The sequence below is a fragment of the Balaenoptera ricei genome, chromosome 11 (genome assembly GCF_028023285.1).
Source record: "Balaenoptera ricei isolate mBalRic1 chromosome 11, mBalRic1.hap2, whole genome shotgun sequence".
Classification (NCBI taxonomy): domain Eukaryota; kingdom Metazoa; phylum Chordata; class Mammalia; order Artiodactyla; family Balaenopteridae; genus Balaenoptera; species Balaenoptera ricei.
In genome coordinates this window covers 95,439,923-95,467,069 of record NC_082649.1, presented here as the reverse complement: position 1 = coordinate 95,467,069, position 27,147 = coordinate 95,439,923, and the positions used below count along the sequence as shown (strand labels likewise).

At 47.6% G+C, this 27,147-nt stretch overlaps 1 protein-coding gene across 1 annotated transcript in view; it reads right to left on the bottom strand.

The window, feature by feature from the left end:
• The window catches only part of ITPR1 (inositol 1,4,5-trisphosphate receptor type 1), a 324,648-nt gene that overhangs the window by 34,281 nt on the left and 263,220 nt on the right, over positions 1–27,147 (bottom strand). The window contains exons 45-52 of the mRNA XM_059940230.1: positions 26,822–26,932; positions 24,470–24,565; positions 21,803–21,925; positions 20,717–20,821; positions 17,592–17,784; positions 12,793–12,915; positions 7,212–7,387; positions 2,572–2,736 (exon numbers count right to left, since the gene is read on the bottom strand). Of these exons, the coding sequence (XP_059796213.1) occupies positions 2,572–2,736; positions 7,212–7,387; positions 12,793–12,915; positions 17,592–17,784; positions 20,717–20,821; positions 21,803–21,925; positions 24,470–24,565; positions 26,822–26,932 (1,092 nt within the window). The remainder of the gene's footprint in view (positions 1–2,571; positions 2,737–7,211; positions 7,388–12,792; positions 12,916–17,591; positions 17,785–20,716; positions 20,822–21,802; positions 21,926–24,469; positions 24,566–26,821; positions 26,933–27,147) is intronic.

The following is a 27,147-nucleotide window of genomic DNA, read 5'->3' as shown; positions in this document are numbered from 1 at the left end:
ACACTTTCATCTTGGGATGTTAATAGTTTGCTAAGGACACAACTTGAAGGCAGGCTTGGGACCGGGTTCAGCCAGTCTCGGGGTGAACTTCAGTTAGGCCACAGTCGCCCACTCTGCCTTTCCGCCCTGCTGGTGTAGAGCTTTCACGTGACGTGTGGGTTTTCCCTGCTACAGGTCTCTCTCTAATTCCTTCCTGTCACAGGCTGTCCTCATTTGTGGAATAATGTGAACGGTTTCAGTATTTTGTCTGTGGTTCCCAACAGACACGTTAAATACTGCTTTTGACACCAAAAGGAACACATCACTTGAAGTCACAGAAAGTCAAGGCCCAGATGGCTTAGAAACCCCGCAGAAGCACCTATGCGAAGCGTCCAACCCCGGTCTCATTGGACCCTGGTCAGTCTTTCTCAAAGTGCACTGAGCCGAGGTAACATCACCAGGAGCTCTGAGCTCCTCTGATCCTTCTGTGACGGGTGAGGGACGGCAAGGCATGCAGACTGCAATGCGAAATACCGGTTTCACCGGAGCAGGGACTTTTTCACAGGCTCAAAGGAAAGGCAGCTCAGGGCCGTGCTTAAGCACTTAGACCCGGGAGTCAACAGAGCTGCGTCGCTATTGTGGTCTCTGCCCCTGACTTGCGGTGCGACTCTGGGCAGGTGACCCGCCTCACCAGGCTCCACCTCGCCAGTGGTAATTTGCAGAGTTCGTCCGCCTCAAAGGCGGTCGTGAGAGGGGACAGAAAGAGCACACAGGGAACAGTCAGTAAGTGACAGTAACTGTTCTTTTCTACACTGTGAGGCCCGTGAGGGCTGGGACGACACTGCCTCGTCTCACCATGACACCCACCGCGTCTAGTTCTGGCACCGGCTGGCACTGCCAATGACCAAAAGAAGAGGATTTGATGAACAGAAAAGGAAACAGAGCCAACGGGATGTAGATGGTCGGAAAAGTCATTCTCTGCCAAGGCGAGATGGCACTGTCTCAAGGGGACTCCCCTACCTCGTGGGAGAGACCCCCTCAGCAGGGGTGGGAGAGACCCCGACTCAACTCTGCCTCCCTACTGAGAGAGGACAGGAATTTGTCAGGTTCCGGACTCGGGCCTCCCAGACTCACAAACAGGAACCCCACCCAGGGGTGTTACTGCATGAGACAAAAAGGCTTAGAAATATACACAGAGCTCTAAAGATCTCTGATAGAGAGCGACCAAAATAGGGCACGTAATGGCCATCACAAGTGTATCCAGAGACCTCTTTGCCTAAAACCTCAAAGTACGGCCAGACCTATTTTAAAATGAGGGAAACGAATCCATATGCATATCCCTCAGCCTGCCGACATCCACCACTAATGGAAGGAGCTAATCCTGGAGGCCTAGATGCTGCATTCTTTATGGTGTTTGGGTGGGAGAGGGGAGAGGGGAGACGGGATGACAGAGACGGTAATAACAGCTGGCCATCGCTCAGCATTTCTGTGGCGGTGCTGTTCTCAGACCCTGACACGCGAAGTAGCAGAAAATCCCTATGATGGCCCTGCCAGGAAATGGACTGTTCTCCCCATTTCGTAGATGGGGAAACTGAGGCACAGCGCAGTTAAGTCACCAGCCCGGAGACCACATGGACGGCAACTCCTGGAAGTGTCTTCCTTGCCCTGCTTTTTGCAAGTAAATCCCTCCTCGTTTCTTTTTTTTGGCTGCACCCCGCGGTTTGCGGGATCTTAGTTCCCCAACCAGGGATCGGACCTGCACCCTTGGCAATGAAAGTGCAGAGTCCTATCCACTGGACTGCCAGGGTATTCCCAAGTCCCTTGTCTTAAGTCAACACTTAGGCCTTGATCATTTTTTAATCATCAGAAACATTCTAATACTTCTATTCCCTTTATGGACGGTTTTGCTCGCACAAAGGTCAATTTTACGCTTCCTGTCATTTGACATAGGTACAATGAAGTGGTTTTTTATCTACAACTCTACAGGTCAAGATTCCCTGTAATGACAGGAGAATAAGCAGATAGAGGTCTGTCGTTTAAAAACCTGCTCAGGAGGAAAATAATGGAAAATCAAGACATTTAAGCACTCGGCTCAGACTGGAACACAACTTCTGCTGAAAAGGCCTCCTGGATCAATAAATCTATCAAGCTCACTGTCGTGGGTCTTGGGTCTTTGAAAATAGCTCCTGCTCTTGTTGGCACTACATGTTTTCACTGGACAATGGATCCCATGAGAACTGTCAGAAGGTGACAGTCGCAAAAACATTCTTCTTGTAAGTGCTGGCTGAGGCCAAGAAATAAGACAAACAAAGGTGCACATAGAGGCAACACCTCCTGATCTAGATGGTGGGCATCATCTGTCATCGTGATCACGCAGTGTGATCGGGCACCTCCTGGGCTCCTGAGAGCTGACCTGCTCCCTGGGTACCTTTCCTCTCCAGATGCCCCAAACGCTGCGTACAGCGCGGGCTAGGACCTCGTTAGCCCAGGCACACCAGTCACCATGAAAAGGAGGGGTCTGTGAGGGGAGGAAGGACAGAGGATGCTCTCCTAGCTGCCCACGTGTAACATCTTTCAACACCAGCAACTCACCAGCAAACTGTAGAAGAATTCATGGACGAAGAGCCCCATGGCGCAGATCAGCAGATACAGCAAATGATAAAGGAACTCAACATCCAGAACCATGGCTCGGTAGCCTCTGGTGAATGTTCCACAGTTGCCCACAAAGCTCATCAGAAAGATGATTTTATTGCAGACCTGACAACAATGACAGCAACAGTCAGATAAGCACGGACCATGGCGAACTCGAGACTCTTCACAAGAGCCGAGGGCAGTTTGCCCCCAAGCGTCTCTCGGCGCCTGTGCCCAAACAAAAGCTTCCTTTTGCACCCAGGGCCCATCGAAGGCGCTGAGAACTGTTCTGCGGATCAAAGTCATTTCATTACTTTGCTTTTCAGGCATATTGCAAGTTAATGTGACAGTCAAATAACTTCATGTGCAACACTAATCAAGTGGCATTTGTAAGTGACAAAAACAAAATTAACACATACTGAAATTATGATTTTCAAGATGAGATATGAATCATTTCTAACATCCTTACATGAGTTAGTCAAACACAGAAGTCACCTCAATCCACGAACCCTGTGATCAGCATGATTAAAAGTGTTTTCTAACTTTCTGTTACGTTCTAGGCATTAGAGGGTTGCAATTTAATGAGAAGCAGCCACTTCTTGTCACCCATTGCTCCTAATTTTACAGGGAAAATGAGAATTCTCTTGGGGTGGGCAGGGGAAAGTAAGTGACTTCAGGATGAGTTCTATTCCCCTGCCCCCCCTTTCTGGGAATAACTTCTTTTTTTTTTTTTTGGTGATGAAAGTTAAATTTATTGTGGTATTCATTTTGTAATTCATATACATATCAAATCAAAATGTTGTACACCTAAAACTAATACAATATTATATGTCAATTACATCTCAATAAAAAGTTAAAAAACAATATATGAAAAGTATGTAACCTTATTAATAAGCAAAGAAATGTGATTTTCCTGATTTCTTCTTTTTCATAAACTCATATTTGAAATAGTCATATATACATGGTAAAACAGCATTTTTTTCCAATAGCATAGAAGAGTATAAAGAATAAAGGTAAGTCTCCCTCCCAACCTATACTATCAGATCCCCCCCACTCTCCAAGAAGACTACTCTTATCCCCCAGAAGGAGCCACACTGGGACCTCGTAAAGTACCAACGTTTGGCCCTTCTTGGGTTGGGAATAACTTCTATTTTTCCTCTGGCATCCATCCCTTCCCATGTATAGGTCCTTGAGGTCTGGGTGGGGCTCCATCCTGGCCAGTCAGAATTATGGCAATCCCCTGGCAACAACTGGTTCAGGGATAAGCACGTGACCAAATGGAGTCAATGACACCCACTGAAATCTTTCCTGGGACTGCAGCGTAAGACAACTTTGTTCTTTACCCCTGACCTCGGACCTACCTGACAGTAAGTGAGCTCTGAGGCTGCTGGCATCCATCCTGCATTACCATGGAGCCCAAGGGTACCACCAGCGCAGAACCAAAAGAGAGGAACTGAGCCCTGACGCTACTGTCTAGCCTCCTGAATTCAGCTACACCTGAAGCCAGGCGCTAGATTCTCAGGCACATTTTCTCCTTTGCTTATATTAGCGTGGATTAGGTTTTCTGACCCCTGCAACTGAAGGCTGACCTACTGTATAACAGAGTTCCACTTCTGAGAGAAACCCCATGCCTGAAGTCTGCCTATAGCAACATGCTGCTAGAAAAACCTGAATCAGGAGAAAGGTGGAGAGAATGCGCTTCGGCTGCACTTGGTAAAACCATCTCCTGCTACCCGAGCTAGCTTGGCCACAGGTGCTGGGGAAACGGTGCCAGTTAATCTGGTGGGTCAGTGCAAGCGAGCTTCTCGGCAATCAGATAAGGGGGGAAGCCAACACCCACGGAGAAGGTTCGGCTTTCTCAGACAGGCTAACCTTTCAACCCACCAGGTCTTTTTCTTCTAATATTCTAAACTTTGCCAGTGTAGGATCTTTTTTAGGGGGAGAAAGCATCATTCATTCCGAAAGAACTGTGTTGCTGGGGTTTCAGAGAGGAAGAAAAAAAAAAAAAAAGGTCACGCTCTGGTCGACATTCCAGGACCTCACACAAGCCCAGGCACCTGCGGTATTCACAACAGAGCAATCCACTTCACCTGAGTCCACTCTGCCCTTTAACTTCTGCCCCCACCTTCTCTGTCGCTTCACCAGCAACTGTCTCCTATTCATGGTCTTCGTCTGCTGTCCCACTTCCTACGGACCCCACTTTGGTTAGTGTCAGATGTGGCTTTTGGTCCCAGCTCTCTACTGCAGCGGCTCTCCCCACGTCCCCAGCGATTCTCCAGGGCACACACAGCCGTCTTGCCCTGTCCACTCCTAGCACCCAACCCCAGCTCCTGCAGCACCCTTCTCACCACCCTCCCTGCACGTGGCTGCCAGGATACCACCCTGGGCTGCTTCCCCAGCTCTCAGATCTCCAACATTCCTTCGCGGTGTTGCCCACAGCTGCTATTTCTTCTCCCATTGCTCCATGTGAACGTTTCTCTTTTTTTATCCCCTCTAAATAATTGTTTACTGTTTCAGCTTTTTCCCCCCCAGCTAATGGTATTATGAATGGTCGTTAATTATCCAAATGGAGTCTTCCCCCCAACTGATTTACGTTAAAGAGAAAACTATGGAATGACCAAAGGCCAGAGAAACAAAAGAATTAACTCGCAGAAGACAACCTCTGAAATACTGAGTGTTTTTTCCTTTTTTTAATTTGTTTCTCCTGTATTTCTTTCTTGAAAAGCTTCCTCTCACTGCAGGTGAAGCCTGCATTTCCTGCTTCAATGCTGATGTGGCTCTGTCACTCTGGTCACGCATTTCCAAACATCAGGCCCAACATTAATAGCTTGTCTTGTTACCTCAAGCCCAGTGAGCCAACAATTTTGGTCTATTTTCACCCTGAAAACCAGGTCTTGCATGACTTCGTTTTAGCTGGAGGCATCATTCTTCTCCCAGCCTCCCGTGACTAAAAATTTGGAGTTATACTTGCCTCCTTCATCACCCAGTCAAGACAGTAATACCTTCTTTGCCTGGAGAAAAGGACCCAGACCAAGCCCTGCACTGCTTTCAGGCTTAAGGCTCAGACCCTACGCCCACCATGTGTCACTGTTCCCTCTGAAGCTCTGACATCTGTACCTTCCTTCTTCTCCGTTATGACCAAGACGCAGGCTTGTCACACGTAATCGAAAGCCCTGCTAGAGGCCCTAAGTGGTCCCCCACCCCCCGTGCTCAAATCCGTGTATATTCATGCCACTACCAAGGGAATTTTCTCAACCACTGAATTGCTCAAAAACCCTGAATCATTTCCCACTATTGGGAATAGAATTTCCCAACCTATATTCTATACAACAGTAATTCCAAGTGATACTTTACAGAAAATGTGGGCAAATAAGTTCGGGAAACACGAATACCCGGTGTCCCTTTCTTACAGATTCATAACCCGTATCAGCATGTTAAAGTCTCAGAAATGCTGCCGTGAAAAACCTTTCATGTTGCTTAACCCAGCATTTCGCACATTGATTTGACCAAGGAACGCTCTTTTCACCTAAGATTTATCAACTTGGAACACGCGGACCTGGAGGATGAAGGCCCAGTGCGTCTTCCTGAAATTCAGGGCCCAGGTTCCTTGCACAGGATCAGGCCCTACACGTCAGTACATGAGCCACAGAGGAGGCGAAACTCAACAGCTGGTCGTCTCCTGAGAAGGTCTGGGCTCCCCTCGCTGCTGTGGCCTATGGGGAAGACGCTCCTCTCAATCCCTGCTTCGTGGCCCCACTGTCTCCATTCTTTAAGACAAGACTTCAGCCCTGTCCTCCTTCTCTCCTAGCGCCCTTGCTGCCGCTGCCATCTGAACAGCCATTTGGGGACACTTATGATTGCCCTCAATTACTGGATTCACCTTTTTTGCAATATCACTTCCATTTTTGAACAGTGACCTTAGCTTCCTTATACACTCAGGGCAGAAACCTCTGGAAGGCAGTTTTAGATCCCCACATGTCCCAATTCCTTCCTTTTTTTTTTTTTTTTTTTAACCAGGAAACCTCTCCAAATTATGGCTTTATATCAGTTGTGTCCATTTCCTAGGAATTCCACAGATGGAGTTGGCACCTACCCGTCCACAGCGGTGAAATAGCATTTCCAAATGTCACTACTGACTTTGAGGTAACTCTCCTTGATTCTCTTCTTACCTCTCCACCAGCTCCATCTCTGTCAACAGTTCCTCTTGCTTCTCTGCGGTCCTCACCAGAAGTGGGTGCTGTGTTAACATTCGGTCATTTGACTTACTGGCTAAAATCTCTCGTCCTAGCACACCTTTGACCTGATTGGCAAAACTAGCCCAGACCTCAACTTCTCTCCCTTTGTCTGCCTAATTCTGAGAGGAATATTCCCTGAAAATGAGACTGTCGGTGCCCGGAGAGTACGTTAAGAGGTCCACCGTCCTGTGAGAAGGGGAAGAGGGGGACGGCCACCTGCAGCTCTCCTTTGCTTCTGCTATTTTAAGAGTTGACCCAGATAATATTTTTCTGCGCTGGAAGCACAGGCCAAGATTCTGGGGAGGATGGAAGGCATTCCTACTTGTATGTAAACAAAACTGTGGCGATGAAGGTATTCATACTTACGTTGAAAGCTCCCAGAAGAAACAATGTGGGTTGTAACCCGACCGAAAATATCAACCGGAGAATTGTGGAAGCGATTAAGGCCCGGATGCCGTGGGGCTTGGGGAGGGCGATGACAATGGCCAGAGATATGAGCATGGCTGTCCACAGCAGCCCTGACCAGTGTGGCTCCAGGGTTCCTGGAAGGACAAGGCAGGGCTCTCAGAGATCAGAGCTTTCACCGGGTACAGGTGACAGACCAAAACAGGTTTAACGTCATTTTCTTCAACCACCTCTCTGGCCTTGTATGTCCCAACCCTCACGTCCAGTTCTCTGCCCCAGACGTAACCCATCACATCCATGTTTTCTTACCTGCAAGCCTTCTACCGATACGTGTTCCTTCTACCTGGGAAATTCTCTCCCTTTCCCATTCATGTTAAGTCTTAGCTTAGATGTCACCTCTTCTAGGAAGTCTCCTCCACGCCCTTCCTCCTCACAAAACATGCCAGGTGCTCCTTCCTTCTCTGATTCTTGTACCCCTGGTCATCCCTATGGGACACTGTTCTCTAGCGGTCACTACCCCCACCCTAAACCCCATCCCTACCAGACTCCAAATTCCCCAAGGGAGGCACTGGGCACCCAGTAGGCACCCATCAAATGAGTTTGTTCCATAAGCAAAACTCATACATGTGTCACACTTCACTCTTAGGGGAGGTGAGCTGGAAGAATAAACTTCTAATTTCTATTAAAAGTATGCTAAGGAAAATTGCAGGTCCCCTGCCTGCATCAGATTTCTTCAAGGCAAGGAGGAAGGCAACTTCCTTATCATTAGCATCATCCTACAATTAGATTATCCTTGTAGTCAAAGAGCTTATACCAGTTTTTGTCATCTCTTGCTATTGCAAGTTCTATTTAGAGTGTCCCACGAGATGGCTTGGTTATATAACATGAGCCAACAGGGCTAAAAATAAGGTTCTGTAAAACACTCATTAAAAAAAAAAACACCCCTATTTCAAATGCTGTCACATTTTGAGTTTCCTTCAGATGTAAACAAGCAGCACTACATGATTAAGGCCACTTATATAAAGGAGTTTCAATTCTCCAGAACTGCTGGGATTGAAGCACCGCCCGGGAAAGAGGCGCCCTGGCAGGTTCCAGCTCTTCCACGAGCCTGCTGGCTGCCCTAGTTCATTTCGTCCACACCTGCTGAGACTCACTTTCTCTCTGAAAACTGTCCCCCTAACCCCAGCCACCTACCTCTTCCCTTTGGATATCCTTCAAAGGTAAACCTGATTAGGAATGGGCACCAAGAGGCAGAAGCGTCTCAGAAATTCAGGAAGAAGTGCATATTGGGGTCTAGGCATCCCTTGCTGTGCATTTAACAATTGTTAGATATTGTATTAAGCCATTTACGCTGATTATCATTTATTTAACCCTCTTGATCACCCTATGAGGTTGCTGTTATCATCTCCATTTTACTCCAGAGGAAACGGAATCTTGGGTTACGTATCTTGCCTAAGGTGACACAGCATATACCAGGAGTATATACGCCCCCGGAGGAACGGTCCTTAACTATCATTAAAATAAAAAAAAAAAATCCATCCGTTTTAAGTGCACACTTTGATGACTTCTGGCAGTGTATACGGTCATATGACCTCATGCAACTGCCAACACAATCAAGATATAAACAACTTTATCACCCTAAGAGGTTTCCTTGTGCCCTGTGCAACTGACGCCTTCCCCCATCTCCAATGCCAGGCAAATATGGACCTGCTTTCTACCACTGTAGCTTTGCATTTTCCAGAATTTCATGGAATGGGAAAAATAATCATATTTGTAGGTAGTCTTTTTAATTCTTTCACTTAACAAAATTTTAAAGATCCATTCAGGTTATTGTGTATGTTAATAGTTTATTCTTTCTATTGCTGAGTAGTATTCCGTAATATGAACATACCACCATTGATTTATCCACTTAACAATTAATGGATATTTGGGTTGTTTCCAGTTTGGAGTTGCTACAAATAACGCTACTGGAAACGACCAAGTACAAATCTTGGGGTGGGTGTATGTTCTCACTTCTCTTGGACAAAAACATGGAAGTAGATTTTGGGATCCTAAGTACATGCTTAACTTTAGAAGACCTAACCATACTGTTTTCCAAACTGATGGTACCATTTTCCCTTCCCATCAGTAATATATGGGAGTTCCACTTGCTCCACATTGTCACCAATACTTGGTATGGTCAGTTTTTCTAATTTTAGCCATTCTAGTAGGTTTCTAGTAACATGTCATGGTGGTTTTCATTTGCATTTCTCTAATAACTACTGATGTTGAATATCTTTTTATGTGCTTCTTGGCCATTCATATGTCCTTTTTTGTGTGAAGTAACTGATCAAATCTTCTGCCCACTGTTTTAATTGGGTAATCTTTTTATTGTTGAGTTGTAAGAGATCTTTATACATTCTGGATATAAGCCTTTTGTCTGATGTATGATTTGTATGTATTTTCTCCCAGCCTGTGGCTTGCCTTTCATTTTCTTAAGCGCTTGATTATCATCTTAAACTGCTCTTAAGAGCTCAGTGTAATAAATGTGACCAGTACAACACATGTGCTCAAATCCTGAAGGGGACAATATAAAAACCTGCTGTCTTCCCACTATAAAAACAGAGGTGAAAATTAATGCTAGATTCCAAAGAAACAATTATAGAAAGACTTCTTTGAGACAACTGGAGAAACATGAATATGGACAGGCTATGACATGATTTACTGTTGGTTTTGTTAGATATGATAATGGTATGGTGATTATACACATTTTAAAATATTCTTAGAAGTTAGGGATGCACAGTGAAATATCTATGGGCAAAACGACAAGATGTCTAGACTTCTTTAAAATCTTGCAGAAAATACAGTAGGAGTACAAATGAAACAAAACTGGCAAAATGTTGGTAATTGTTAAAGCTGGGCTTATGGGTATATGGCAGTTTACTATACTGTTCTTTCTACTTGTGTATATATTTGAAAATTTCAACAGTAAGAAAGTTTAAAAAGTAGTACTTTATGTGCTTTAATCATCATGCCATGTTTACAAATTCAGTATGGAATCTGAAGATGCCCAATTTTCATGCTTTTCAAAGACTCTGTGACTCATCAGTTCTGAAATAAAGGGGGAAAATGATACTTCTAAAAAGGAGCTTTTAAGGCCACAGTGTCCTTGGCAGCCACAAGCCCTGGAAGTCACAGAGCCACATCGGCACACATAGCAAGGTCATTACACACCTGCAAGAGGGACATTTTGGAAATCCTGGTTTCAGGATTCAACGAGCACAAATATTGCTCTCAAAGAAATACTTTCAGGTAACCAATCAGATTTTGTTTCTAGACAGGGCTAACACAACCCTCCTCTTGAAGATGGTCAACAGTGAGTATAGAAGATGCCCCCGACACATCTTCCAAAAGAAAAAAATAAATCCCTCTGAGTGAGTGGATGTGTTTGAGGTGATCTCAGTCACTGCATAATGGAAAGGGCTTCCTTAGGTTGCATCAACCTTGCTCTCTCCAAGGACATCTAATTACGTTTTCTGTTGAGTCTATCTGCATGAAGTTCTAAAGCCAATGCTGCCAAAACAGAAAGCCTGGACTTCTACAGATCAGCCAGGGTTGATGCCACCTTGAGTGCCACCACTGTAAAGTTGGAAGGACCTTTAAGAAACATCGCATCCAGTAGTTCTTGAACTTAGATGGGCAAGAAACAGGATGCTCCAGAGATCCTGACTAGGTCAGCAACTATCTTCTCCTGACCTCTACAGGAATTTCCAAATCCACACCTAGGTTTCACAACTACTGGCTCAACTTAAGCACCTCTTAACAGAGAGGATAAGGAGAACTAATTGAAGTGGCTCGCCCAGAGTCACGTGGCAGGTGAGTGGCAGAGCCAGGCCTAGACACGAAATCTGGACTTTGTAAATCTAGCTGTTCCACTGGATGAGGCTTATCATTGAAGAGGAGAGAGGTGTCAATGAACCGTCCCCAGCACTGGCCTCAAAACTGCCACAAGTGACCAGTGAAGAAAATGGCCAAGATATATTAAAAAAATCAATTTTAAATATTTTTAAAGAAGTGGAGGGTAAAATGAAAACACATCCAAAGTAACAGCTGAAGAATCTGCTGTGATGTGCACAACAGCTCCCCAGAGGTGAAAAGAGGCCTGGGCTCTGTCCCTTCCACCTAAGCCCCTGGTTGACCACTTTGCACTCTTTCTTACCTCTGCTGACTGGCAGCCTGATGAAGGCAGACACCCCCCAGGGGGAACACCCTGCAGCCCTGTGAACCTGCCCAACTTTGCAGCCAAGGACACTTATGATTCCTGATATTGCATTTTAAAGGAAAATGCCCCTTGGGCTTGTGTTTAAGTACTGCTTTTGGGGGGAAAAAAAAATCACTTAAATGGAGCCTTCAACATAGCTTCAGGCCAAACAGAAAAGCTGACGCCTCAAATGAGTAAGTTAGACGCATCATAGAACATATGACCACTTTCAAATCTGACCTTAAATTTACTTCCATTACGTTTATGACATCTGCATTATTAAATCCAGAGCTGAGCCTGGAATTTACCTCTGCACTGTTTCTGTTTTTTTTTTTTTTTGGGTCTTACTTTTGGGCTCTTCATCCCATTATGTTTCACACAAGGTGGCTCCTGGCAGGTTGTGACATATATATGGGAGGTGATCTGCCAAAAAGCTCTGATGAGAAATTGAGCTGAAAAGTAGGCCTCCCAGGAGGCTGTAGCAGGTGTCAGAAAAGTAGGCCGTAGATGTTTAACAGAAGAGGAGCTTCCGCCAACCCCCAGAACCCCACAGGCGTAAATGTCTCCAGAGAGCTGTTAAGCAAACCAAGGAGCCCCAAACAGAAAAGTGCCCCTCCTGAACGGTTTGCCTTTTCTCAGCAAAATGTGCAGAATTGCATACAGATGAGTGGAAGGAGACAGTGGTGGGGGAAATCCATCAAGACCATGGACAGCACGTTTCATTACGTGAATAATGGCATGTAGCTCTTAAGAGATTAAACAGCCAAGGATGTGCAGTCTGCAGTCACCCAAGCCCTGCCTCACCCTACTTCTTGTCCAAAAAAAAAAAAAAAAAATTCCAGAGATTTCTTACAAATTCTTTAGTCTGAAATCAATTTCACAAGTATGGCATGGGAAAAAAAGAATCTACTGGACTGAGCATCAAAATATCCACGTGCTAGGGTTAGCTCGGTTGCTAACTGGCTGTGTGACTTTGGCTAAATCTCTCAGCTTCTCTGACAAATAGTTTCCTAACATACAAAACAAGGAGGCTGACTGAGATGAACTCTTACAGTTTTAATACCGTATCCAGCTTCTTCTCTTTCTTTCCTGGTAAATAAATATGGACATACAATTTATATTATTTCAAGTTAGATTTAAAAATAAACCCGTGGTAAAAGCTACACTCTCATTTTGTCTGAAAATGGGTAACTGGGATCCCATAACTTGCACCAGTACTTCCGGGGATCACGTTTAAGATGCCAGTCACAGCCTTCCTGCTGCTTCTGGAATTTCCCTTGAAATTAAAGATATGGGTGGTACCTCCTCGGACTCCTTTAAATGGGTAGAAAAATGCCACAAGCAGATTCATCAGGACAGCCAGGTTGAATGAAATGCTGCTCCAGAAAGACATGTTGCGGGCACACCAGTACAGAACGGGCTGGGCTGTGGAAACAAGGACAGAGCCCCGTGAGGTTCAAGACTGCAAGCCAGAGCGCTCGGGATCCACACGGCCCTCCCGCTCCGCCCCGACAAGTTCACTTTTGTTCCCAGTTTTTACCACAACAGTAAAAACGATCGTTTGTTTTGAAGGTGACTCATAGGCTCAGAACGACACCAGATTGGGTTTGTTTCTGTTTGGAGTACTTACTGGAACAAAAGATGTATTGGGGGATAAGGAGGAGAAGAAGGGGGAAAAGTTGGAGCACCTAAAAACCCTGCAAGCCCCTGTCAACACCATCAGTTATGGAATCTTGGGGGTTATCCAGGGTTCATGCACCGCGTCCTCAGTTCCCCCTGGGGCGCTGGGACTGGATGAGATGCCTAAGGAGACCCGAAAATTCAATGAGACTTTGAGAAGTGGGGGGCGCTGGCTCGGGGGTGGGGGACACACAGCATTCAGAGTTGGCCCAGCTGGGCCCCAGGCTAGGAACAATGTTACCTCTTCCACACTCTCCCCTTGCTCGAAATTCTTCACCAACTCACTGGTGACTGAAAGCAAGATAATGATCCCTTTCCCAACACCAGGTCATCTGCCATTTTCCTGAAGTCTGGAGATCACTCTTGGGGGGGGGGGGGCAGAGGAACCAGGAGCGGGGGTTCTGCCTGGACGGTCAGAAGCGGGGCTCCTACTTCCAAAGGCTACGGTAGAGAAAGGATGCGGCACCAAAGCCCTCACAGAGGGCGAGAGACCCTTTAGGCAGTGCTGCCATCTCAATCCGTTGTTACCGACAGGTGATACCACACTGGCTGCATCTCGGCATTAGGAGAGCAAGCCGGTGACCACATTGTGTGCCCTGCTGCCTCCTTCTCCTCTGAACTCTTCAGTGGTGCCTTACGCTCAGGACGATGCTCAAAAACAGATATGGCAGGAATCATTTCCATCTCCACGCCACAGGCAAAGTTTCCAAAAGACAGTCTCATTCAACATGATGCTCCTCCGAAGAGAAGTGTGGAGTATGTGAAAATGGATCTCTAGAGTGTTATGTCTCTTTCCCAATGAAGTCATCATTTAACTTTAGGACAGCAGCCAGTGACAAATCCAGTGACTCTCCAACGATGCCTATAGCAGTAGCCAAGCCTTTGGAAACTTCTATCCAAAATAAAGTTATGGCAGAATTACACAGAGCCCTGGATAATTTAATAACTGCTCATCTCATGTTTGTACTTGGTAAGAGGCCATGTTTCCAAACTGTAGAGTTTTAGAGCTATAGGCATCATCTAGTTTAAAAGATCTCATTTTATAGATGAGGGAAACTGAGGCCCAGCAGAGGACGAAAGGCATGGAGATCTCATTCCCCAGCTCAGAGACCCGCTGGGCTCAGTGACAGGGACAAAGTTAAGCGGCTCACGTCACCATTCAATGGAGGAGCCGACCAGGAATCAGTCCCACCTATAGTTAATGAATGACTTTTTCATAAGTTAATTGCCAAAGCAAATTTAAGATGAGAAATCACCCGCTCTGTAGATAATGGCTATTGGTGTTTCTTCTGGGACTGAAGCCCATTTCTGATCTGAATATGAAAACTCCAGAGAGCACAGAAGAGACACATGGCAAGGATGGCAAAGGGCTGAAAACTGTTGAAGCTGAGTGATGGTTTTGCGGGAATTGACAAAATCCGCCTCACATCAGTGTATGTGTAACAGGCTCTTGAGAAGTTAAAAGACAAAGGCAGGAGATGGCAGGGCTCAGTGATGGGTAAGCCAGAATTCTCTTCAGAGGAGCTCTCAATACTAAGTGTGAGAGTAGCTGCTGTATGATGGTCTTCAACTATGGCAGACAGTTCACAAATCTTACATTTATAAGGCTAACATTGTACTTAAATTGTGGTGTCACTCTGAATATGAACAAACATTCCGTCCTTCAAGTCAACTGGGTATCTACACAGGTGCAAGAAGACAGGGTACCATGATCCCAGATGGGAAGGGCGATTTAAATAACTGCACCCGGGGCATCTCTTGGTAACCCTCTTCCCTAGTTTGTTTGTTTGTTTTTAAGGAACCGGGGCTTGCTTGAGGACTTGGACTCCACGTGCATATAGCAAGAGAATTTCCCACTCTACTCTGATGAGTGTCATAACCATGAGGGTAAACTCCACGTAATACCACATAACAAAGTGTCAGCATATGCAACTCTGCCTCAATTTCCTTTCACTACCTTCTAGTTTTCTTAGCCCAGAGTTTTCTCGTCACTGGGGCCAGGATCTTCAGGAGAAGATGTCAGAGAGGCACAGTGGACAGAGGATGTGAACGCACAGAATGGGTGTGTGTGTGTGTGTGTGTGTGTGTGTGTTTTGAGGAGAGCAGGGAAGAGGGTTTCAAGAGAGCACAGGACCTGAGTATCTTAATACTTGCAGAAGAAAAGATGAAGCAATCCGAGTCTCAGACAGACCTTACTGTGTACCCGAGCCCTAGCTACAGATTCTCCAAAGCACAAATGATTCTCTGTGATACTTTCAGGAAAAGGAAGAGGAGCTTCATGAATAAGCCAGAGAAATCTTTTCTGCAGATTTATTAGAAGAGAAGTAAGCTACATAGAGAGGAAAATATATTTCATTTTAATTGCACTTCTGAGTACATTTCTCCCCTTCCTAAATATGCAAATCATGTTTAATTCAGTTATTACTTTCAATTTTTCTCTTACCAGCAGAAAGATATGAAGCCAATTAAAATCTCTCAGTTGACAGCCATAGCTGTGTTTAAGCTTCACCGAAACAAAAACTGCTTTTGAAACAAAGACATACTAAGTAAGAGAAGGTATTAGCTACAATGCAACATAAATCTTGGAATGATGAGATGGCCATTCTGTGATCAATCAAACAATCAGGTAGTCTTAATTCCCCACTTTATAGGTGAGGGCCTAGAAGAAGTTAAGTCATCTGCCCAGAGCCACAGAGTCAGGGGGTGGAGGGAGGAGCATGGAATTCAGATCTCCCACCTCTTGGGGCTGAGGTCTTCCTATTATGCCAGGCTGACGACAACATCTCAGGGATGACAAGGTATCTCACCTCATCATAAAAGGTGAAAAACCTTCCTTTCAGTTCATAAGCCCCACTGGAGAGCCTATTTTATATACCGATTTGATAACACAATTCTGAGAGAATGAATATATCTGACCAGTCTTAGTACTTAGTAGACCCATACATTGGTAAGGGTGAAATCACCATTTTAATAACTATTTTGGAGGTTTGGATACACGAATTCAGGATCATCCCCTAAAGTTGGAATTATGGACTATTTCAGTGAAGAGCAAAATCAACAAATAAGAGGAAGTTCCCTTCTATTTCACGGAAGAGCTAAAAACACAAGAGTACACGACGGATGGGGTCTCTGTCTACCTTTTTGGGTATCTTTTTTATCCTACTGCCCAAGCATGGTGCTGTGTAGACATTCAACACTACTCACGACGCTTGAGCTGGAGGAGCTCAGATCAAGCCCACAGTGGCTACGAGGACACACAGAGAGTGGGGCAACTTGTCCCCTAGGTCTTCTGAGGGCCACACCAAGGAGGACACGCACGCTGTTCTGCTAAAGGTGGTCCAGACACCAAGCATGGGGCTGGGTGAGGAATGGGTTGGCTCAGCAAAACATACGATAACGCTTTAAAGTGCCGGACGATGAGGTGCCCCTTAGAGATCAGGGAGAATGGAGTGGGGGTGAGGTGAGAACAGCGTCTCCTGGCCAGCCTGCTTGCACAAGCCCCTCTGACACCAACCGAATCTGGGGAGGCAGGGAGCAAAGCAGTGCAGCGGAAGCAGTAAAGGAGGCTGGTCTGTGCCGGCCCAGGCTGGCAGGGGCGGAAGAGGACAAAAGCGTCCAGAAACTGACCTCTAGCTCAGCTTCCCCTCACCGCAGCAGGAGCCCCAGTGATCACAACTGCAGCTGGAATCCAGGGTTTCAAATAAAAATCCTGGCTCCTGACTAACAGACAGGAATAAAGCACCATCCTCTCTAAGTTGGTCCTAACGGTTGGTGCCTAGCGTACTGGCGGTACTGCAGGATCACGTTAAAACCCTAATGAAAACCGGGCGCGGAGAAGCCCTCCGGGACGGCCCTATGAAAGTATTTTAGATGAGTCATTGCAGCCCGCCTGGCTGGGCTCCGCCACGGGACTCGCTGGTGACCAATGGCGCATCTCAAGCGGTAAATGATTCCACTGCCTATAAAATGACACTAGGGTCTAAAATCCGAGCTACCCCATAAAAGGGGGGAGACCGGCATCTTCCGAGCAGGTGGGCTAGTAAATCAGCATTCAGGTGGGCTGAGTCTCCTGCTCAGACATACCATCCTGTGAGTGCCAGGCCCGCCTGTTCTCCGCTCCTTTTATTTTCTACATCAAGATACCAAGAAAGGGCACGCCAGGTTCTCCCTGGAGCTCTGCAAGCGGATCAGATCAAAGGCGGCAGGAAGCAAGCCCTGTCAGGGGAGGCGCCTCCCTGAGGCTGGGGCACACTTCTCAGCTCCAAAGGTGCCCAGTCTTCTTGGTGCCCAGAGGGGGACAGAATCCTAAATCGCACCAGCTCCGCTCCTACTTGGGGGTCCACGCACCCACCATCGAGCCCCGCTGTGTGAGACCCCAGAACCGCGTGTCTCTGTAGCTTCTGGAGGCGTTGCTGACCTACCTCGCAGCTTCTTTTGCCAATTCATCTCATTGAAGAGGTCCTCGGACCGCAGGAAGAAATCGTTGATCTTGCTGCCTTGCTCATCCCTCTCTGTAGTGTAGTATATTCGGAGCTTTGACTCCTTGGTGAGGAATTCACATATACTGGGCACGGGGAAAACAATCTGTTCCATGGTTCGGTCTAATCTGACAATCTAGGGGGAAAAAATGGATGAGGTTCAATAGTCATCATCTTCAAAAACCAACACAAAACTAAGGATCTTTGCACTGGCCACAGGCTCAGTATTGAAGATCAAGCACAACACAGACTTGATCCAGAGTCTTCTATGATCTTGTAGCCCCCAGACTGGGCTGTATCTCTTAGATCTATAAGAAAACAGTTTTGGTAAGTATTAAAGTATTTTTCTAACTTCAGACCCATTATTTTGACTAGTGACTAAGTTTTACCCGGAACAACTTAAAGTGTGTTTTGTGTACATATTCAGATGAGGCTCTGGGCTGTGGATATCCAGTAGAACTTTCTGTAATGATGGAATGGTTCTGTATCTGTGTGCCTGCCCCGTCCAAAAGGAGAGTCACTAGTCACACGTGGCCATTGAGAACCAGCACGTGTGGCTAGTACAACCGAGGAACTGAGTTTCATACTTAATTTTAATGTAAATAGCCAAACATGGCCAGTGGCGATCCTACTGAACAGTGCAGCGCTAGGCTGTGGTGCAAATCTCGCCTAACAGCCTTTCTCAGATTGCAAAGTTGCGTTATTTTTCCTAGATAGGAACTCTACAAGGGGATCACTGGTTTATGCAGTTGCAGTGACCTCCTACCTCTGACTTGTCATGGCATCTAACATGTGCGATGCATGAACCAATATGCCCATTTAACACTGGTAGAGTAGAACTCACTGTTCTTTAAACTAGCTTTGTTGGGTCCCGGGGTCGACACCTCACAGATTTTCCCCGGGCCCTTCCTAGATGGGCTCAATCCCCAGAGAGAGTTGTCTGGTCGAGATTGTTCAAAATTTTCAGCACTACATTGTCATGGTCCTGGGGGGCAGAGATTTCCAAAGGGGTACGGGCTGCAGTATCACAGGGGCATGGCCTCCCTTTATCCTTCCTCCCCAGAGGCTGGACAAGTCAGGTGAGGCCCAGGGCCCACGCCCTCTACAAGAAGATCTGGTTCTCTCTCTCCCAACACTGTTCCCAACGCAGCAAGAGAGGTGACTCAGGTCAAGCTGCAGTGGGAAACTCTCAGAAGCGAGACAGGTTCCCACAGCCCTGCCTCCATAAATTCTGGGAGACGTCATCTTGAGACCAACGGCTTCCAAAGTGAGTTGGAGGTCAGGTTATGGAAGCTTCCTTATCATACTAATTGTGGTTCATAAGCCAACCTCATTTAACTGGAATTGTAGTGCGGGGGTTGGTAACACGGGTGCACACACAGTCTGAAGTCTCCCACTGTCCAGAGCCGCCCTGCTTCACACTGTCAAGTGGGCTCTGGATCAGCCCCCCCTTACACGGCAGGAACATGATCTCAGAAGTGTGTCTGGGCTCAGGAGGCAAGGGAGGAGGACACAGGAGGCTCCCTGGCAAGAACTGATTCCCAGACTCCAGGGCGACCCGGCCCGAGTGACCAGAGTGAAGGCACGAGGGTCTGCAAGAGCCCCAGGGAGTGACAGCGCTCTCCGCCTTGCATAGGTAATTCCCTGGGAGGCTGGAAGGTACGGGCAGCTGCCCAGGAACAGGATTTAAGAGCTCGGGACACCCTGCCTGGCCACTTCTCTCTAGCCTTTAAGATTGATCCGTGCCTCTTTATTTCAGTAAACTTACAGTTGGGAATCAGAACTCAGCCCTTCTGCCACCTCTAACAGGGTAGATGACCTTGTTCACACCTCTTAATCTGATCAAGTGTCAGTCTGCTCCCCGGCGAGCCAAGGAGCTCGCGATGATCTCCAAGGCTCCTTCTCCTCTGACATTCCACACCGCAAACACCTGAAGCTCATCTTCTAAGGGCGCCAGAGGACAAACTTCCGGTCATTAACAATAAATCAAGAATATGTGCTTACACACACTGTCATGATCAACTAATCAGTGAAATGATACATTTTATTAGGACAGCCCAGAGACCCGAGACAGCGGGTGAGAATATACTCTTACAAGACTCCATCCTGAACATTTCACACGGCCCAAAGGAGTCTGTGAGTCCTTCAAAATCTTTGCCCCGACGCTGATACTGAATCTGTGCATTTCCTCATTAGCCAAACAAGACAGACACACCGTCGCTTACTGCCCACAGCCTGCACCCATAGGTCTGTGCTCTCCCGACCGCCAGGAGACAAGGCAGGTAACATAAAAAGCACCCATAGGCTCGGGGGTCAGCGCCAGACTTGGGTGAAAATTCCAGCCCTGATAGTGATAACTGGACAGATGACACAACCTCTCTGAGTCCTATTTCAGAGTTTTCCCATCTGCGAAATGGAGAGGATTCTGTTCCTTGTGTGTGTTTTCTCTAAGGCAGGTCTGGTCGTATCACTCCTAGGTGTACAACTCTCCCATGATTCCGCACTGCCCTGAGGGTCAAGTCCAGACTTCTTCTGAGGACGGCGGACACGGTCCTGCAGGATCTGGGCCCGCCTGTCTATCCTCTCTGATCGTGGGCTGCTCTCCCTCTACCTCCCTACATCCTACCCCCTCACCTTCACCTCCCACCTCAGGGCCTCCCCGTGTCTGCAAAGCTCTTGCCTCCCGGCTCTGCCTGTTCATTCCCATCCTTCTGAAGGTCTGTGCTTAGATACCATTCTTCAGAACAGGCCTCTCGGACCACCACAGTCCACAGCAGGTCCCTCCGGGGGACCGTCTCGTGATGCCCTGTTTGTCCTCACGGCCCTGTCAGAATGCATGGCGCGTCTCCTTGTGTGGACTCGCCTGCCTTCTCGCCAAGCCTTACGCGGGCCTCGGGACCGGCTTGGCCATCACCGGCTGTTAGCACTGAGCGCAGGCCCTGGTGCAGTGTAGTTTCCCACGACCTGTTGACCGCTCCGACCAAGGACTGCGTGCCAGCCCCAGCCCAGGGCACCCGCACCGGAGGCCCTCGGCGCAGGCCCGGGCCCCGAGTTTGCTCTGCCTTTACCTCTATCTGGGCCGTGTGCTTGGCGTAAAACTCCAGAGCTTCGTCTCCCTCCACTTGGCCACCAGGTTTCAGCATGGTCTGAAGTTCTTTGTTGTGCCGAGCCAACTAGAACACAAGTGCAGAAAACGGGGGAGTCATGTCTCTCTGCACAGGAACACACAGCTCCTTCCCAGCTCTGGGTAGAGAAGACGTACAGTAACCAACAGCAAGCTGGAGGGCGAAGGGGGCGAGGGCGCCCCTCCTCCCCATCAAGGGGCGCGCTGCACGGCAGCTATTCCGGGCGCTGGCAGAGCAGCGTGGAAAGCGCGTGCCCACTCGAGGTCCCGCTTTGCCCTGATTCCTTTAGCCAGGCAGGAGGGAGATGGGGTTTTCCATCCAGCCCCACGGAGCCGGCATTCGGAATGTCCCGAGACCTCTCAGGGGCTAAATGCCGGGAACGGAGGAGATAAGGGGCAGGGATCTATCGACCTCCGGCCCAATCCCATTACTGTTTTCTACCAAACTCCTCTACCTAAGAGAGGTGAAAGGGACAGGAAGTGCCAGCCTGCAGCAGAGTTCCCGGCTGCCCACACACATCAGCCTCCAGAAAGAGGAAGTGTCTGCAAAAGCCCAGCCTCTTGGGAAGAGAGTTACGAAACAGGGCATTTTGGTGCCAGGGTAGGAAGTATTACTACATCCCCCAAAATGCAAACAAAAAGAAGTCATCATGACAAGTTCCCAAAGATGTCCAAGTGCGATCAGCCAGGCAGCTGAGGTTTATTTCTTTAGATGGTTAAGACAGACTCGCCAATATTTATGAAAAGACTAAGACTCCTCCTTTCAACTGTCTTGAGACACAGCCGTGAACTATCCGAGTGTCACTGCTCAGCGCGGACGCTTTTAAGAAACGTGGGGTTTCCAAGGACATGACCCTACGGTGATGGGCAATGGAAGCATCCTGGACCTCGGCACACTTGGTCAGGTGGCTGGCAGTACCCGTTACCACGAACCCAAACAAGCTCAGGCGAAAACCTTAAAGGAAAAGTAAGTTAAAGGGCACACAGCATGGAGTCCTGTCCAGCAGGTGGGCGTGGGGAGGGGTGGCACCTGATGAGCTAAGATGTAGATGTTGTGTCCCACGTTCCTGGGGGAAGCAGCTCCGTCCTCGCCATTCTCTCCATCCTCGAATTCCACTTCGCCTTGCATGTAGGCTTTCTTGATCACTTCCACCTGCAAGAAGGGCCAGGGAACAGAGTTCCTGCTTCAGTGAAGACCCACGTAGGACTGGCAATGACAGCACGCATACTATCAGCCTCCCCTCCTGGGGCAAGACACTGCCATCAGCCTCAGTACGCTCGGCCGGCAGGCGTGGACACAGCCTCAGAATTCTTCTCAATATGATCGCAGGCAGTCACCACCAATCAGCCTTCAATGAAACAAGGGGGGAACCCATTCGCTCTCGCGAGGCCAAGAGACATTCTGTGGCTGGTCCATGCCCTTCTACTTTAGAACGGGACAATGGCTAAAAAAAACACAAAAAGCCTCCAAACAATGATGTGATACAAACAAAGGCTAGAAGCCACGCTTTCCCTTTCTCTCCATTTCATTCTGCCAACTCTCCCCGTCCCCTACCTTTGCCATTTCAGGAAAAACTAAAAAGGAAAGCATTTGCCTTTAGGAATAGTTGATGAAACTATTTTCTGACTCCAAATGTTTCCCTGTCTCCCACAGCCTACTCCATGTGAAGAAAATACCACTAACAGGCGACATCTACCAGCACTTTCTATGTGCCAAGCACTGTGCTTAGTATCTTCATTTTTTCAGAAACTTTAATGCTCATAAACATTTTATGAGATGTCAAAGATTCCTCCTGATTATGGATGAGGAAGCAGACCCAGAGAGGAAGGAGGCGTGCTGAAATTCACACGGCTAGTGAGCTGAGCTTTGACCCTGACTGTCTCATGCCGAGAGCACGCTTCCCAGAGCGTTTCGGTGCCGGCCTTCCTGCTCCCAGACACTGGCCTCAGCTCCCCAGGACCAGGGCTGGCTCTGCCCATTCCTCAGTCCCTCCCTGGTATCCCGCACAACGCCCTGGACAAAGCAGGGCCCCACCAATATTTATCAAATGAACCTATCATTCAAGATTTAATCATTCAAGATTTAATCATTCAACGATTAAGAACACAATGCTTTCCACCCTTAAGTTGTGCTAAAAATTAATCATTTTCTTTGATGACTCAGAAGGCATTTCCGCCTCCTGCATCGCCTCGAGGCCATTACTCTGAATTATTTCTCATTATCCAGGACCAAGCACGGCAGAGGGCCGCACATTTCTGTACTGACGTCAGGTCAGGCCCTAGAAATAATTTTGGAGACAAGACCCTCGCTCTCTGAGCTTGTCTTCCCTTCCCTTCTCTAAAACCAAACTGAACAGACAACGTGTTGCACGGGACGTGGGAGCCTGAACGCACACACATACGCGTGCACACACAAATGTGCACACGTGTTCCGCACACGTGTTCCGCACACGTGAGCGTCTTGGCTATGCGCATGCTCAGAACCGTGTTTGCACCGGGAAGCCTTTGACTCTTCCCCGAGATTTGGGAATGAAGCTAATCAACCACAAGGGGGCGACCCGGGAGTCAGTGGCACCTAGAGCCCGGGGTGCTGCCAGGTCCCCCACCCAAGATGGGGCGTGCTCTGGATTGATGGGAACTGGAGCAGGGTCTCTGCTAAGTCATTCCGTCCCTACTCAGGAGCGACAGATCCCAGCCTCCCCCAACCCCAGTTACATAAGCCATTACGTAAACTCGGCGAGGACTTCCATCTCAGGCTGAGAACTCACTCCTGACCTCAGAGATCAAAGAGCTGGGCTCGCTGTGAACTTTATTTAAAGGAACACATAAAGGGACTTCAGCCTGGCCCCAAGTGCACACTGGGTCACCGGGGGGCAGGAAAGTTTTAGTGCCCTCATTTAGGTCTGTCAGTCACACTTCATCTGCGTGGGAAAAAGTCCAAATAGAGAGTTCCGTCCTCAGCTCGGTTCAGCGTCTCTGAGAGCTGCTGTCTCACAGTTTGCAGCACAGACTCCCAGCCTGGAAGTCACAGCCAATTGTGAATATCACCCCCCAAATATAAACAAGATTGTGTTTTCTTTTTTAAAAAACCCAAAACATCAGCACCCCCCAAAACACCCTTCTGTTGCGCAGACCATGGGCACCGAGAAGAGATGTGAATTCTTGAGCCCTGGAAGAAGACGCGGCACAAAGCGGCAGTGAACGAGTACGAGGAGGCCGTGCATTCTCGAAGGGGTTTACTGTGTGTGCGGGCACCGTGCGCAGGGCCCCGTGGGAATCATCTGTCTTGTCTCCAGAGCAACCCTCTGGACCAGCTGATACCATCATCTCCCTTTTAGGGAAGAGGGAAGTGCAGCTCAGAGAGTTCAAGGGCCTCCCAAGGCGACCCAGAAAAGGGCAGAGCGACGGACGTGAATTCCAGTCTGCCGGGCTCCCAGACCTGTCCCGCTGCCACCTCCCCCAAGGGAAACAGGCCAGGGGGGCTTCCATGCGTGTTTGTGCTGAAGGCAGAGGACACTTCCTCCACGCAGGGCTCACTTCCCTGCCCTAGGCAGGGGCCCGAATCAAACGTTCTCTCCGCACTTTTTGATCGTTGGCATCGTAAAGAAAGCTCGAGGAGGCAGATGCCCTGCTCTGCCACAAGTGCAGCTCTGAGGCTAGGCAGTGCCACGGCCACAGGCTCAGCCGTCCGACTCACCAGTTCCTTGGGCCTCATGTTATAGAGTATCCTCTCGGCATTTTCACTGTCGTGCCTGCTCTCCATGATGGCCAGGAGCAACTTGGATGCGTTGTTCTAATTGGAGACACAAAGGGAGGAAGAAATGAAGAGGAGTGTCTGGGGGCAGCTGGCCTGAACCATGGGTGACCAGCTGCTGCGTCCTGGCTAAACAGACACTCTGCCCCACGGCAGGGCATGGGTCAAGAGCATCACCAGACTGAGAATGTGCCACTTGATGCCCCAAAAACATGCCGCAGAAACTGCCTGGGGTCAAGGAGGCACCTCTTGGTTTGGGCACAGCTGCCCCCTTATGTCACTTGGTCCAAGCCCTAGCGGACATTTAAACATGGGTTCTGTGGGTACACTGGGACCCTCATGATAACAGTGGTCAGGAAGCACCTGATACATAGACCCACGACGCCTCCGGGGGGTGGGGAGTGGTTACAAACACTGTGATTCAGCCTTGCAGGTCAGAGAAGGCAGGCAATTCAGGTAATTCCCGCCCCCGTCCTACAACAGTGCTCTCAGCTCTCATGACCCCTACTATTATCATGAGATACAGCGACGCCAGTTAACAAAAGTGACCCAAGGGAGCACCATTCTCATGCCAAACCATAATTTCCCATTATATTCAAAGTTTTCATGTGCCCACACCCTGTACTTCTTGACTTGAGCTCATTTTAGGCCCCGGGCCTATGATCATCCATATGTTGCTTCACGTATAGGACTCGAAAGTTGTTGTTTTGGTGAGAGGGGGCAGTATATTTTTTTCTCCCCAAGCACAGATCACAGCAGTTCCATCAGGTTGTTGTGCTGTCAAAAGGTGGCTTTTCACAGAGCAGAAATTTCTATAATAACCTTCAGGTTACCAGATGAGTGGTTGAAAAAGCCACTGAAATGCTGATTAGGAATGCATGAAATTCTCAGTTTATTTCAGGCTCTCATCATATATGTTCTGATAAATGGTAGCCAGGGATGTGAGCTTGAATGATGTTCAAGTCACTTCTACAACACGATTTGTCAAAGGAGTTAAAAACAGCCCCCCCCCCCAAAAAAAAATCCACTTAAACCATACACCCAAACCATCTATTAGTTTGGACACTCATTTTGAAATACTAAAATAAAATAAAAATAACTGTGCAATTCCTGTGGGCTTCTATGTTACCACCTTCCCTAATGACCTTTCTGTCCTCCGGCACCACTGAGGCCATAAATACAGATCGGCTTTTCAGCTAAACCCTGTAGGTCCAGGCTCTCCTGTGACAGTGATAAAGTGCCCAGTGCTGCAAACAGGGGCAAGATGGGAGGGCAGATCTCAACCTGCCCCAACATGGAACAGGTGAAAAGGAAGTGTGCTCAGTAAGGCTAACATTTTGAAATATACTTTAGACACCAGGATGGAGCTGCAAGTCTGATTCTCAGAATTGAAACTTTGGACTCAGAGAATCTTTGGAAGCCCTAAGATAAGTGAGGGGCTTTTTGTTCATTTGTTTTTACTTTTTAATATTTTTTAAAATTAATTTTCTTGGTACACTCAAGAAATCAACATCAGGAGTAGTGGATCAGCTTCTCAAACATCCCAGAGGCTGGCTTGTAAATCCAGCAGCTTAATCACCTTGAAGTCACTGCTTCAAGGTGCTTAAGCTTGGTCACCCCATAAAACTATTTTGGTATCAGAGGGAGTCAGCATGTCAAGGGTGCTTCTACATCAGTCATCTGTCATCCACTGTTTGTACACGATGCAAAGAAACTCATCAGAGGCCCAGAGGCACGATTATGGACAGTTTAACTCTCCTTATTTTAACCCAACATTTATGAGCCACCCTTCTGCTAAAATCAACCACAGAACAGAAAAAGGTGTTCCCGGATAATATAAAAGGTCAACTTTTTTTTGGTCCTAGATAGTTTTTATCTGTACTATTCTTCAACTGGCCCTTTCTCCTCAATGGGGGAAAGATGAGAGACCACAGAGGGAATGGAGTTTCCATTCTTTCTCCGTCTGCGGCTTTCAGAATCAAGGCTGCTAGTTCTTGGATGCTGTTCGAATTTCTTTCTCAGCTTTGAGTGATGATTTCTCATTCCATGTGACCTGTGAGTTGAAAAGCTGGTATCCTATCTTGGGACAGGAAAGGAAAGACTGAAGTTCTGCCTTTTGGAAGGGAAAGACTGAAGTTCTGCCTTTTACTCAGAACTTGCAACGTGGATCATTCATTTACTTTAAAAGAACTGTCTTTAGTAGTTAGTTTCAAGGCAGTGACCACGTCGCGTGCACAGGCAATACACAAAAGGGTTTCCAGATGCTACTGTCTTTTGCTTTCAATTCCTACTTGCCTTCAGTTCTAATACAAGGTCCATCCTCTTCTTTCCCAGAGGGTTGATGTCATTGAGGATGAGCGCTGTGATGATATCAATGCCATTGGACTCATGGGTGGCTATGCAGTTCTGAGGAAAGAGACACATGCAGACATTACACAAACGCTGGTCGTAGATCAGACGTCACAGGCCGACAGGCTCAACTACAATTTCAGCACAATGCTTGCCAGTCCCAGTAATGTCTCTAGGGGAGAGCAGCAAATTTTCCGTGAGAAAGTGGTAAAAATAAAAGACAGATGAAAGTCTCTAGTTTCAGAATTAACAGTAAACAGTAGGAAAGTCCC